The sequence below is a fragment of the Arvicanthis niloticus genome, chromosome 20 (assembly GCF_011762505.2).
Source record: "Arvicanthis niloticus isolate mArvNil1 chromosome 20, mArvNil1.pat.X, whole genome shotgun sequence".
In the NCBI taxonomy this organism is placed as follows: Eukaryota; Metazoa; Chordata; class Mammalia; order Rodentia; family Muridae; genus Arvicanthis; species Arvicanthis niloticus.
In genome coordinates this window covers 48,597,801-48,612,526 of record NC_047677.1, presented here as the reverse complement: position 1 = coordinate 48,612,526, position 14,726 = coordinate 48,597,801, and the positions used below count along the sequence as shown (strand labels likewise).

At 45.6% G+C, this 14,726-nt stretch overlaps 1 protein-coding gene across 1 annotated transcript; it reads left to right on the top strand.

The window, feature by feature from the left end:
- Positions 1–6,079: 6,079 nt before the first annotated feature.
- Positions 6,080–11,638, top strand: LOC117724946 (H-2 class II histocompatibility antigen, A-R alpha chain-like). Its single transcript, XM_034524948.2, has 5 exons — positions 6,080–6,242; positions 9,806–10,054; positions 10,481–10,762; positions 11,029–11,202; positions 11,370–11,638. Exons 1-4 carry the CDS (start codon positions 6,158–6,160, stop codon positions 11,181–11,183), a joined length of 771 nt encoding a protein of 256 aa, XP_034380839.1. The 5' UTR covers positions 6,080–6,157; the 3' UTR covers positions 11,184–11,202; positions 11,370–11,638.
- Positions 11,639–14,726: the final 3,088 nt, after the last annotated feature.

The window sequence follows — 14,726 nt, the reverse complement described above, 5'->3', positions numbered from 1 at the left end:
GATACCAATGGAAGGTATTGCCTCAGGGTATGGCTAACAGTCCTACCTTGTGCCAAAAGTTTGTGGCTTCTGCCATAGAGGGTGTTAGAACTATGTGGAAGCAAATTTACATGATTCATTTCATGGATGATATTTTGATAGCTGGAAAAGATGGAAAACAGGTACTCCAGTGCTTTGATGATCTTAGAACAGCTTTACAGACTGCAGGGTTACAAATAGCACCAGAAAAGGTGCAATTACAAGACCCATATACTTATTTAGGATTTCAGATTAATGGTCCATGTATTATTAATAGTAAAGCCACACTGAGGACTGATTCCCTTAAGACACTTAATGATTTTCAAAAACTACTGGGAGACATTAATTGGCTAAGACCATATTTGAAACTTACAACAGGAGAATTGAAGCCTCTGTTTGATATTCTCAAGGGAGATCCTGACCCTAAATCTGGCAGGGCTCTAACAGAGGAGGGTAGAAAAGCCTTACAGAAGGTAGAGAATGCTATTTCATCCCAATTTGTAACTCATATTAATTATTCTAAGCCTTTATATTTTCTTATTTTTAACACTAAACTAACTCCTACTGCAGTTTTTTGGCAAACTGCACCCATATTATGGGTTCATCTTCCCTCATCCCCCAAGAAGGTTCTTAATCCATACTATGCAGCTGTAGCAGATATGATTATGTTAGGCAGAGATAACAGTCAAAAATATTTTGGAAAAGATCCTGATGTCATAGTACAACCCTATACAAGGCATCAGGTTGATTGGCTTATGCAGAATTCTGAAGTCTGGCCTATTGCATGTGCCTCATTTGCTGGTCAGATAGATAATCATTATCCACCAGATAAATTGGTTCAGTTTTGTAATCATCATGAATTTGTTTTTCCATCTCGTACTGCACATGAACCTATCAAGGAAGCATTGCTAGTTTTCACTGATGGTTCCTCATCAGGAACAGCTGCTTATGCCTTTAAAGATCAAGTAATCTCCTTTGCTACATCATGTGTGTCAGCTCAATTGGTTGAATTACATGCTGTTATTGCTGTGTTTCAAGCATTTCCAAATCAACCCATTAACATTTATACAGATAGCTCATACATAGCTCAGTCTATCCCTCTGCTAGAAACTGCTGCACAAATAAAGCATTCCTCAGAAGCAGCTGATTTGTTTTTACAGTGCCAACAATTAATTTTGAAGAGAAAGTGTAAATTCTTTATAGGACACCTGAGAGCCCACACTGGGCTACCAGGTCCTCTCTCTGAAGGAAATACCAAGGCAGACCTAGCTACTCGAATAGCTGCAGTGACTTTATCAGATCAAAAATCTAATTTGGATCAGGCCATAAAGGCTCATGAGTTACATCACCTTAATTCTAAAACCTTAAGAGTTATGTTTAAAATTACCAGAGAACAAGCTAGACAAATTGTCAAACAATGTCAATCATGTGTTAAACTTTTACCAGTTCCTCATTTGGGTGTAAATCCAAAGGGACTGATACCAAACAGTATCTGGCAAATGGATGTTACTCATTATAATGAATTTGGCAAGCAAAAATATATACATGTAGGTGTAGACACATACAGTGGTTTCATCTATGCAACATTACAAACTGGAGAAGCAAGCAAGCATGTGATCGCTCATATGCTTGCTACAATCGCTGTAATGGGTGTGCCTAAACAGATAAAAACTGACAATGGCCCAGGTTATACAAGCTCCAGTTTCTACCAATTTTGTGAAAGATTGGGAATACTACATAAAACGGGTATTCCATATAATCCACAGGGCCAAGGTATGGTAGAAAGGGCACATCAAACCATTAAATGTCAATTTGAAAAAATTAAAAAGGGGGAATGGTACCCTATCAAGGGGTCCCCCAGAAATATCCTTCATCATGCACTCTTCATTTTAAATTTTTTAACTTTGGATTCTGGAGGAAAATCTACTGCAGATAGATTCTGGCATCCTGATACCAAAAAGAATTTTGCAACAGTCCTCTGGAAAGACCCATTAACTGGAACCTGGAATGGGCCAGATCCAGTGCTTATCTGGGGAAGAGGTTCTGTTTGCATATATTCCCAAACTGCAGATGCTGCACATTGGCTGCCAGAGAGACTGATTAAACAAATAGACAACAATAACAAATCCAGGGAGGAGAAACCCCCTGAGAAGCGTATTTTTTCTTCACAGGAAACATAAAGATGCTTCACAATTGCCTTCAAATTGGAACAGATCAACGAGTAAACCTGACTTGGGAAGTTATCAGTGCTGAAAAAGACATCACCACCCATATCTCCAGGGTGGCTCTATTGGACTCTTGATTCCCTGACTTATGATTTAGTGGGGAACTAGATTGTTTCAGATTTAGTGGGAATTTAGATTAGGAGAAAACCCACTACCACAGTTACTATAGTTGTTTTTTGGGTTTGAGATTGACTAGAGCAGGAACAGGGATTTCCTTAGTTTTCTTTAGATCAAAGCTATGATCAGTTTTGTATTTACATAGATTTAGATTCTGATATAAGACATTTATAAACAGAATAGAAGAGGCTTACACTTTTTACTCCTCTGATAGAGGGAGTTATGTGTTACCCTTAAAAAAGAGTGTTGCTTTTATATTGACTGTTAAGGCATTGCTAAGTCTCTTGTCTCTTGGGTTAATAAGGTTCAACAAACTGATGGCTTTTGTACGAGATACTATACAAATGAATCCCATACAGGTCCACTATTACAGGCTGGAAGTAGGGGACTCTGAAACCTCTGTCATCAAGACTGATGAGGATTAACCCCTAACTTACGTGCTAAGCCGGATAGTCAGTGACGGGTAAGAGAGCATACCGAGACCCTTGCCCCTAAAAGAAGGGAGGCCTCACCATCCTAAGACAGGAGCTCAACCAATGGCTGTTGAGTATCCAAGGACGGGAAAGGGAGGCTGGGGTCCTTTGTTCCAACCTAGGACAGGCACGGTTTCCGTAAGTTTTCCCAGCCTTCCCTTTTGAAAAAAAATTTAAAAAGGGGGACCTGTTGGGAGCCGACTTTAGCAGAAAGCGGCTAGATCAACTTTGCAGCCATCTGGAACCATATACCCTGACGAAAGATTTGGTTTTCAATAGCCTACAACAGCTGAAGCACACTCTGATATCCCACATATTTTGTGTTGCTGTTTACTGGCCCCAGGTGCAAGGTGCACGTGGTAGTCACGCCTGCAAGGCATTGCAGTTCACGTGCTGTCCACGTGCTATCTACGCCATACATGCCTTTAAGGCACACGTGCTATCCACGCCTGCAAGGCATTGCGGTGCACGTGCTGTCCACGCTATAGACGCCTGTAAGGCTTACGTCATATCAACACCTGCAAGGCACGTGGTATCCACGCGCCTACAATGCACGTGGCAAAAGCCTATAAATAGCTCAGAATTCCCTTCAATAAAAGAGACTTGATCAGAATCTCTGTCTTGTCTCCATTCTTCGCGTCTCTTCCCCTTTATCCCCACTCTCTCTCTCGCTAGACCCTGACCCTCGGACCGGAACGGGCAGTACGGGCTGCAACAGTTTGGCGTCCAACATCAGGCTCCAGTAAGTGCAACAGTTTGGTGCCCAAGCGTGGGGGGTTCGCGACAAGATCTCCTGCAGCTGGAGTTACAGATGGCTGTGAACTGCCATGTGGGTGCTGGGATCTGAACTTGTATCCTCAGCAAGAGCAGCCAGTTCGTGTCTCTGTGGAGCCGGCTCTTCGCCCTCACCTCTGCTTTGATTTCTGTCTGTGGTTCTTCCTTAACTTTTCCTTTCTATTACAGAGTAGAGGTCTGCTGTAAGAACTGACCACAGCTTCTTCACAGCGCGCTCTCCTACAGAGCTGCCTGCAGGTTGTACAGGGGACTTCAGGGACACAGCTTTTGTGAGTCATTGCTTAGGTGGGGGTGGCTGTGTGTGTGGCTGCCTCTGGGTCACCATGTTCCTGTAAGTAACTTCTCTCCCATGATCCTGTCCAGAATTCCAATAAACTCACTGCTTCCCTCAGCTGGACCTGGGCAGAATCGTCTCATTAGTATGCTGTCTGTGTCCTGTCAGAGTAAACAATGTTCAAGTCCCTGCAGGAACTCAAACAACATCTAGTAAAGGTCTGTGAGCATCCCCCAGGCAAAGATCACCAGAGAAACAAAAGTGAGAACTCACTAGCTGGAATCCCTGGGCCTCCTCCTAGCAACCCATTGGAACCAAGGAAGTGAATCTGGTGGGAAGATCTACAAAGAAAAGTGTTGCTCTTGCTTGTGCAGCTGTGGGGTGAACTGGCATGGCCAAGGCCTCCGGGGCAGATGGGAACTCGGTGCAGGCAGAGGACACAGTGACTCCCCTTCCTTAGACAAGCCTCTGCTTGCTCTGAAGGCTCCCAGCTGTGGTCAACTCAACCTGATTGTCCAGAATCATCTCTCTTTCTGAACATCATCTGGTCACAGAATTACTCACACCTACAAAATACCTCCACAGATACATGGGTATTTGGTTGAAAAACAAGGAGCTATAAGACCCTCAAATCCAGTCACTACATTATTTAAAGGGAATTTTTCCCTTATTCCACCAACAAGTGGGTACAAGTAGATACACTCCGTGATTACCTTAATACATTTGCCTAGAAGGAGGCAAGCCCTCAGTGAGGCTAAAGCCAGAGCCAGCACCTACTTCACTGTGTCCAGGCAGGTGCTGGGGTGTCCCATCCCACCCCTCACAGTCTCCGCCTCTCTGAAGGACAAGGGCTTGCACACTCACCTCAGGACAGAAGAGCTGGTCCCAGATGTCCAGGAGTTTGTGGCCTCCACAGAGTGCAGAAAACTCAATAGGACCCATAATGATTGCCAAGACTTAATCCTCAGACTTGCACACTTATCTAAAATAGTGACAGAAGAGAACAACAGAAAAAGGAAAGATGTGGAAAATCCAGTAGTTTGGAGAAGGAAGATACTTTTCTAAGTTACAAAAATTCTCTTCAACATTTCACTGAATGTTCTCACATTAAAAAATATATTAAGCTGCCGGGCAGTGGTGGCACACGCCTTTAATCCCAGCACTCAGGAGGCAGAGGCAGGCAGATTTCTGAGTTTGAGGCCAGCCTGGTCTACAGAGGGAGTTCCAGAACAGCCAGGGCTATACAAAGAAACCCTGTCTCAAAAAACAAAAAATAAATAAATAAGAATAATTGAGCTAGCCAGAACTTTGTTGTGTGTTCAGTGTCCCTAAACTTCCTTTAAATGTAGTCAGGCAACATCAACATGCAGAGGACAAAAATTACTCAAAAGAAAAGGAAAAACCTGGATAAGACACTGGGAAGTCCTGGAGGCACCCACAGGTCCTGCATTCTTATATAAACACCAGGCCTTCTGCCCAAAGCAAGGAGCCTCTACACCGGGTTCACACAGCAGGAAGAGCAAAGAAGTTGACTGGCCACTGTCTGTGGGAAGCCCTTGGAGAGGTGGATACACTCACAATTTGGAGTATTCTGTACACAGTATGGAGAGAAAATAAGGAAAAAACCGCTAACTCGTGATGTTAGCTGTTTTTATTTTATTAGCAGTATTAACAGCCTTCATGTCTGTTAGTTAGTTTTGATTGACAGTCGCTGTGCAGAACGCTAGACTGTAACCTGCTCACAGCCCCTCACAGCACCTGACATGCACACTTTCTGTCAACTGACCCCGCTCTCCTCACAAGCCCGAGAAAGTAGCTGGGTGTCGAGATTGGAGAAGCACCAGGAAAGGAATAAATTCAGGGGAGACTTCCTGGACAGTGCAGCCCAGACAATTATGAAGAACAATATTACTGTGGATGAGTTCATCTGTCCATGAAGCTTTTCAGAAATCCCTCCTCTCTTGCCATCTGCGCACATAAGCACACGACAGAGTCTGACTCGGAACCCACTTCTTCCCAGGCATTCATTCCCTCAGTCCACTCTGAGCAGAGCCTGCAGCAGGTCCAGAGAGCTCCCCTAGCCTCTTCCAGGGCTTTCAATACGAAGTCTGCAGCCGGCAACAGTGACGTCATCGCAACGGAATTTTCTGATTGGGTCTGGCGAGTTTGGTCTGGGTGTGTGATCTCCTTGGCTGGATCCTCACACTCTCTTGAGGACTCAGGAGAGCAGCTGCAAAGACCACCCAGAGGACAGGATGCCACTTAGCAGAGCTCTGATTCTGGGGGTCCTCGCCCTGACCACCGTGCTCAGCCGCTGTGGCGGTGAAGACGACATTGAGGGTGAGTGTGCAGCTGAGGGACGCCTGGAGCCGGGCAGTGGGAAATCCACGGAGGAGGGAGATACGAATTCTCAATATTAAGAGGTCCAACAACTGTGTGATTTCTTCTTCGGGAGGCTCTGGTTGGCGAGCACAGCTCATGGTCCACCAAGCCATGGTTCTACCAGTGGACCCAGTGAGGGCAGGACGGAGGGCTTCGTGAGAGGCGGGGCTGTCTCAGAACCTGGGGGTGTTTCCAGGAATGAACAGTTTTCATTACTAAAAATCCATTAACTATTGCTCTCAAATTTCTCTGAGAGTCTCTGAAGCCCTTCCTACCTGTAATGTGTCCTAAGGAAGCATAGAGAAAATGCTTCCCTTATGTTGGGGTTTACACACACCCTTTTCAAGTTAGCTGCTGGCCAAGGTGGGAAGGCTCTCACCATTTTACTGAGCAATCCTCCAGAATCTGGGTTGCATCACGTGTCACCTCATAAGTGACTAAGTCAAGTAAATATATAGATGTGCTTTAAAAATAGTGGAAACCAAGGTGGGCCGGGCAGTGCATGCTGGTAACTATGGGCTTAGGTACTAAAGCAGGAGGATCCTGAGTCAAGGACAGCCTGAGTGCATAGTGACATCATGTCTCAGAAACATATCCATTCCTTAGTAATTTCCTATAAATGCCATTTTTCCTCTTTGTTTCCATTATAGATACAGTTTAATATTTTTGTAACCAGTTAAGAAATATGGGCTGCCTGTTCTACATCTGGCTTATACCCCATGAAGTTCTGTAACAACAACTCAGGCAAGCATAAGCTACACCAGCCTGTGGTCCTCTGCCTGTGTTGCCCACCTCCCCCCACACTCTGCAGACATTCCCCGTCCTCTCTCCGATCCCTCCTTAACTCCATGCTGTGTTACAGACACGAATAGGAGCTGTGTAAAATAGCAGCTGAAAAGTCAGATGTCTGACACAGGAAGTGAAAGGGGTTGAGCTCCTGGGTGAAGCTTGGCCTCTCTTCTCAGCTTTGGTGGGAGGTGGAAGTCTCACCTGCTTCTCCAGGGGGGTTGGCTCCTTTGTCCCAGTTTTTTTCTTCAGTGTCACACTAGGGTGCCCCAATCTGGTGCTAGCAGGCACAGTGGGCACAGTCCTGAGGAACTACAGAACTGAAGGGCTTTGTAAAAATATTCCCATTTCTTTTTAATTCAGAAGAAAAACTGAAAATTTCAAGGTCTAAGAAATGCTTTGATTTAATTTAGCCTATATTACACTTTTCTTATTTATAAAATATGACTTTGAACATTTTCATCAAGGAAGGCCCAAAGCTAAATGTGTGGGCCACACAGGTCCTAGCACAGCCTGGGTCATCGCTGACCCTGACTTTCACATGGGTCTGCTGCCTGTCCGTCATTCCCAAAGTCTCCGTGGGCCTCAAAACTAGCAATAATCACTCAATACTCACTTTGTAAAGCATTAGCTCAGCTAAAAAGTCGGTGCAGAAGTACATAAACCTGCTGCCTGCCCCTAGGGAGTGGGTAGACTAGCGAGGGAAACAGATCAAGATCAGGAAGCAGAAAGGCCCTTGTGTGGAGTGGACCCAGCTGAGGGCAACACTGTACCAGCAGGGGGCAGTGCGGAGTCCTCGGCAGCACCTGAGGCCCAGCATGAGCACCCACTGAAGTGAACGCTGTGTACATCCACGGTTGGAAAAGATGTCGAGAAAGTTTATTAATAATGGATAAGAGAGGTTTGAGGGAGAGATATGGCGTGTTATTGACTGATAATACCAACCAAGATGGCCACACTGGGAAGGGAAGGGCCAGAGGAGCAGCTGAAGTGGAAAAGACAGACAGACAGGGATAGATAGACAGGGGGCTTTGGGATCATAGTGTAGTTGGAGCCTAAACTCAGCAGAAACCTTCAGAGTAGAGGAGGGTTTCAGAGAACTGAAAAACATCAGCAGCAACAACCTTCATTTCTATGAGAAGAGGAGACCCCTGCCTTCAGCAGGACCATGAAAGGGTGGCATAGTTTTGATTGACAGCCGCTGTGCAGAACACCAGACTGTAACCTGCCCACAGCCCCTCACAGCACCTTACATGCACTCTGTCGACTGACCTCTCTCTCCTCACGTTCACCAAGCCTGGTGACTGCGGAGGCCAGGCCTGGCTACCCAGTTATCCCTTGAACAGAACCATGTTTGACATATGCTAGAACTCAACAAATGAAGAAGGAAGAAAAGATTTATTTTAATTTTATTGGATATTTTGTTTACATTTCAGATGCAATCCCCTTCCCCCCCCCCCACCCAGGAACCCCCATCCCATTCCTCCTCCTGCTTCTATGAGGATATCCACCCTCCCACTCCCACCTCCCCACCCACGATTTCCCCCACACTGGGGCATCCAGCCTTCACTGGACCAAGGACTTCCTCACCCACCTATGTCAGACACTGTCATCCTCTCCTATATATACAGCTGGAGCCATGGGTCCCTCCCTATGTGCTCCCAGGCTGGTGGTTTAGACCCTGGGAGCTCTGGTTGGTTGGTATTGTTACTCTCCCCATGGTGCTGCAAACCCTTTCAGCTCCTTCAGTCTTCTCTCTCACTCCTCCATTGGGAACCCCATGATCAGATCAATGGTTAGCTGTGAGCATCTGCCTCTGTATGTCAGGCTTTGTCAGACCTCTAAGGAGACAGCTATATCAGGCTCCTGTCAGCATGCACATCCTGCCATCCACGATTAAAAAAAAAAAAAAAAAAAAAAAGGCAAATTGTAGATCTGTGCCTTGCCGATGTTTACTTGATGTTGGGTTCAGCTGTCTGCACTGGCAGTCTTTCTCCATGGCTGCTCACACATGCTCACTGTCAGAGGGAAATGCTTTAATGCTCCATGAATCTACAAATGAAGACCAGTGTTGATTTAGAAAACATAAGAGGTGAGGGTTCACAAAAGCACAGAATCCAATTAAGTCTCTGTTTCTTTTACTCCAGAAGAAATCAGAAGACCGTCCTGTGGGTCCCCAGTTAATGCAGGAACTTTAGACAGAACAGTTTCCTCACACTTTGTCATGATGTCACTGCTCTCTTATATAAGATTCTACATGCTCTTCCTGTGTTAAAAAAAAAAAAAAAGAAGAAGAAAATTCCTTGTGTGAAAAATGCCCTTTTTTAAGGAAAATAAAATGTAATAGATATGTTATTATCTTATGGAAAATTGATGACGCATAAAACCTAATAAGAGAAGGAAATCCGCTGACTGAATCTCTGAAAAGAAAGATTTCTCCCTCTGTTCAGCTGTAAGCCACTTGGCTTGAGCCGTCCGTGTACCAGACATGGAACAACACAGTCAGGATGGCAGAAATCAAACACATGAGGTTCCACCATTGTGTGGCACGTGTCACAGAGGGAAAGACTGGAGTGTAACCCACACTGAGAGCAGGAGGGACGGGCAGATGGTAGAAATGAACCACAAAAATGAAGTTCATGGTATTTTTAAAAAGCATTTTCTATCAGTTTGTTTAAGAACATTCTTATTTCTTCCTGTTTTCCATTTTTCCACTGTCCACCTAAATCCATCAGCTGACCACGTAGGCAACTATGGTATAAATGTTTATCAGTCTTATGGATCCAGCGGCCAGTACACACATCAATTTGATGGAGATGAGGAATTCTATGTGGACTTGGGTAAGAAGGAAACTGTCTGGAAGCTTCCTGAGTTTGCACAACTGAGAAGCTTTGACCCCCAACTTGCACTGCAAAACATGGCTATATTAAAATACAACTTGGAACTCCTGACTAAGAGGCCAAATTCAACCCCAGCTGCCAACAGTAAGTACAAACCACCCTGCTCCACCCTCCCCTCCCTGGGGCTGGTGGTTAGATATGATCTGTGTATAAATGGTTCTATAAAATCCTCTCCTTTCCAAGGAGCACCCAGATCTCCTCATCACTGGATACTCAACCTCTTTTTTAAAACACCATATATTTCATGTAATATACAGCTCACTGTTCCCACAGTGCACTCCTTGAATCTTTAGAAAAAGCCTCTACAGACATCCTACCTAACACCCTAGAGAGAAGGGCACAGGGAGAAGGTGGATGCAGGGCACATTAGCTCCAAGCAGAGGTGACGATCAGGCTCTGTGACTTTCATGGTTGTGGGTCTTGTCACGAGGGCTCCCTCACTGGACAGCGCAGAGCTTCAGGGAGAGATGCTCCCATCAGCCTCTAACATCCTGACCATCTCCTTTACAGAGGCTCCTGAGGCGACCGTGTTCCCCAAGTCCCCTGTGCTGCTGGGTCAGCCCAACACCCTCATCTGCTTTGTGGACAACATCTTCCCTCCTGTGATCAACATCACATGGTTGAGAAACAGCGAGTCAGTCACAGAAGGCGTTTATGAGACCAGCTTCCTCTCCAACCCTGACCATTCCTTCCACAAGATGTCTTACCTCACCTTCATCCCTTCTGACGATGACGTTTACGACTGCAAGGTGGAACACTGGGGCCTGGACGAGCCGGTTCTCAAACACTGGGGTATGTATGAGCTCTGCCCGCCTCAGGCCCTTTCTAGTTCATTGTCATCTCCAGAACAGCATGTCTTCTGGCTCTCCAGAGACAGAGCAGGAGAGTCATCACAACTTTAAGGCCATTTTCCAATTTTGAAGTGTTTCTAAGGCTAGATGTTATGTCCTCCCATAAGCCCAGCCCACAAAGCCTATGCAGATTACTTCCCCCCTCACCCTGGCTCTATCTTATACATGAACATGTTCCCTTCTGACTACAAAACTTCTCTTTCTCAGAACCTGAGGTTCCAGCCCCCATGTCAGAGCTGACAGAGACTGTGGTCTGTGCCCTGGGGTTGTCTGTGGGCCTTGTGGGCATCGTGGTGGGCACCATCTTACTCATTAAAGGCCTGCAATCAGGTGGCCCCTCCAGACACCCTGGGCCCTTATGAGTCACACCTGGAAAGGAAGGTAACTGTTGGTGTTTGTGGGAGCTGAAGCCACCACACAGGGGGAGGAAGGGAAGGGGAGGGACTAATGAAAATGTGGTTGGAACCATGGTTGGAGAACTGTGCTGTGACATCATCACAGCTCAGGAGCCTTGGAAACCCGCCTGTCTCCTGTCTGTTTTATTGCAGGCGCGTGGCCCTCTCCAGGGAGGAAGTAGTGTGCTGGGTGACCTGGAGCGGTGTGTCTTCCAGCCCAATGCATCATCTTTGTCCTTTCCAAGTGTCCTCCATTTGTCCTTTCCCTTGGCTCTGAGGCTGTCCCCTCTCACAGCTCACGACCTTGGAATTCTCTCATAACCTGAATTTTGGCATCTTCCAAATTGTGTCTACTGTAGACTCTCTCAGAGACTCTGACTCAGTAGCTCCACAAAACCAATAAATCTCTTATGTGTTGTCTACTGGGTTTTCTTTTGTTTTGTTTTCCTGTCTTTCATTTTGGGCTTACTGGAGCTAGGCCCGTGTAATCTAGTTTTCAGTGACACAGGAACAACCAAATACAACCCAGAATGCTTGGGTAACTTAGCTGAGGTTGAACTTTCTCTCTTTATTTTGTTATCAGCCCTGACCACTCACTTCTGTGTCTAGTCAGGTACATGGAGGTAGGATGTGAAAGCTGCCTCAGTGTATACTTGCTGTAAGAAAATACCAAGGCACAGGGTGCATCCAGTAATTCCAGCGTTCCAGAGACAGAGCAGGAGAGTCCTCACAAGTTTAAGGCCAACCTGGTCTGCACAAGCTGCAAGCTGGAGCTATAGAGGAAGTTCCTGTCTAAAAAAATTAGAGACAGAAAAGAAAAGAAAAAAAAAAAAAGCTACATTTATTTTACCTAAGCTCTAATGAAAAGAACTTTGAATCTCAAAAGTGAATAAAAGTTTTAAGAAATGTTATCAAAAGTCTAAATTGTTCTCAAAACATATGGGCTCATCATTTGAAACACCTCTTGGTGTGCCTCTGAGTTCATTTCCAGAAACAAATATGTGAGGTGGCCAGAGTCAACCTGAATTTAGGCAGCAGCATCGTGTGGGCTGGGTCAAAGAGAAAGTGAGCTCTGTCTGCATCCTGACTGTGGATGCAATGTAACCAAACACCTCATGCTTCCCCCCCACCCCCCACCCCCGCCTACCCCACCGTCATGGGCCTCAAACTGTGGGCCAAAGTAAATCCTTCTCCCTCCCTTACTCACCCTCCTTCACCTCTTCCCTGCCTGTCTCCCTCGCTCTCTTACTCCTTCCTTTCCTCCCTCACTCCCTCTCCTTCCATAAGATGCTACTGTCCTGTGTCTGTCACAGCAGCAAGAGAAGTAACTCCTGTGGTGACAGAGCTCACTCTCAAAGCTGAGATGACAGGATCCTATAGGTCCACAGCTGGATATGTGGCCTTTCATTAACCAAAACTTTGCCATGTGGTGCATGCCTATGGCTATATTTTAGATTTTGATAAAATATACAGATGATTATTAAAATAATATGTGGTATAGAAAGCTTTAAGTTTGTGATGGTGACAAGGGGCATGTCCTGTGTCCTCACAACAAGAAGATAAAAATCCTTAAACCAGGAAAGGAAATGCAGATCTGTAGGCTTAGATTTCTCAAAACCTACTTTAATAAGGGTTCTTAAGTGCCTTAACCTCCCTTCTATCCCACCACCACCAGAGGTAGTAGAAAGGAAGGTTAATAGAGAAAAGGAGGATATGGGCCTGTTTAGAAATAGTTCTTTGGGGCAAATCCAATCTGCACTGTCAGGATATCACACAAATCAGCAACGGCAGTTTGATCCGAAAGAAACCTCAAGCAGCAAGAAGCCACCAGAATATCACGAGAAATTCTTTGATGCCTTTCTCTCTACTAAGTCACATCAAATGATGATCAGGCAAGGCTAACCAATGCCACACAGTGTCGTCAGCATCAGCAAAGCCCAATGAAGACCAGCAAAGAGTGGCAAAGCAAACCAATGACACAGCCTCGTCCACTGGCTGTTGGGTTATATTTATACCCTTTTCAAGCATCATGTGTCCTCTCAAGCATCTGCCCTAGTGAAACATCACATGCCCTTTTCCAGGCAGCTTCCAGAAAAACACCACATGTCTCTTCTCAACAAAACATCCCCCTACATGTCTGCTTCAGCAAAAACATCCTCTCACATGTCTGCTTAATCAAAACATTCTCTCATAAGATAGTTTCCAGAAAAATATCAAATGACACAACTGAGTCTCAAAAAAATCCAGAAATTTTCAATTCAGAGCTTAGTTACAAAGGCATCAGAAAAGGACAATAGTGTAAATACCTGGAGTAAATGCATGGCTACAAGGGAGAAAACAGAAACCACAGGCTTTTAGGGACCAGACAGAGGTGTGAGTGACTCACCATCTAAATGAAGCTGCGATAGATGCTACATAGGTTTCCCTGCACCACAAAAGGCTACTGGAGGCTGGTTGTGTGGTGAATGTGGCTAAAGATGTCTCTAGGCAGAATAGCCCAAGTGGGGCTCACAGAGTCCCCTTGTGTCTTGGGAGCAGCAGAATCTCATCCCCAGCCCTGTACCCTCATTTCTCCTAGTGATGGAGGCATGAGCCTGTGGGATCAAACTCTCAGAGAGCCAACACAGTTTAGAATCTGTAGTGCAGCTGTGGGCCAGGCATCCTCCCCTGTCCACACCGTCTACACGATTTATACTGTCCACACTGACCCCTGTGTCTTAGTTATGGTTTTGCTGCTGTGAACAGACACCATGACCAAGGCAACTCTTATAAAGAATAACATTTCATTGGGGCTGGCTTATAGATTCAGAGGTTCAGTCCATTATCATCAAGGCAGGAACATGGCAGCATCCAGGAAGACATGGTGCAGGCAGAGCTGAGAGTTCTACATCTTCATCTGAAGGCTGCTAGCAGAATACTGACTTCCAGACAGCTAGGATGAGGGTCTTAAAGTCACACCCACAGTTACACACCTACTCCAAGGCTACACCTTCATATAGTGCCACTCCCTGGGATGAGCATATCCAAACCAAAGCAGACCCCTCCATCCACACTGTCCCCACTGTCCACACTGTCCATGCCACCTATACTATCCACACTGCCCCCCAGGGAAAGCACCTACAGAGGAACCCGGCCTACCTTTGTGTCTCAGCAAACCATCATTTGGTACAGCAAACCCTCCAACAAACCAGAAGTTTCCTCTTCAAAAATGTGCATCAGAGGACACAGAAGGCAGTGAGACAGCTGTTTGATACTATGATTGACACATGTCATTCACTTGTCCAAATCCCAGAATGTACCACATTAGAAGTGAATCACTGAGCTGGAGAGATGTCTCAGTGGAACTGGCTGCTCTGGTAGAAGACCCATGTTCCAGTCCCAACATTAACATAGTGGTTCACAACTGTCTGTAACTCCAGCTCCAGGGGATCTGATGCCCTCTTCTGGACTCCTTGGGTACTGCAAATGCATTGCACATAGACGTATATGTAGGCAGAACACATATACACA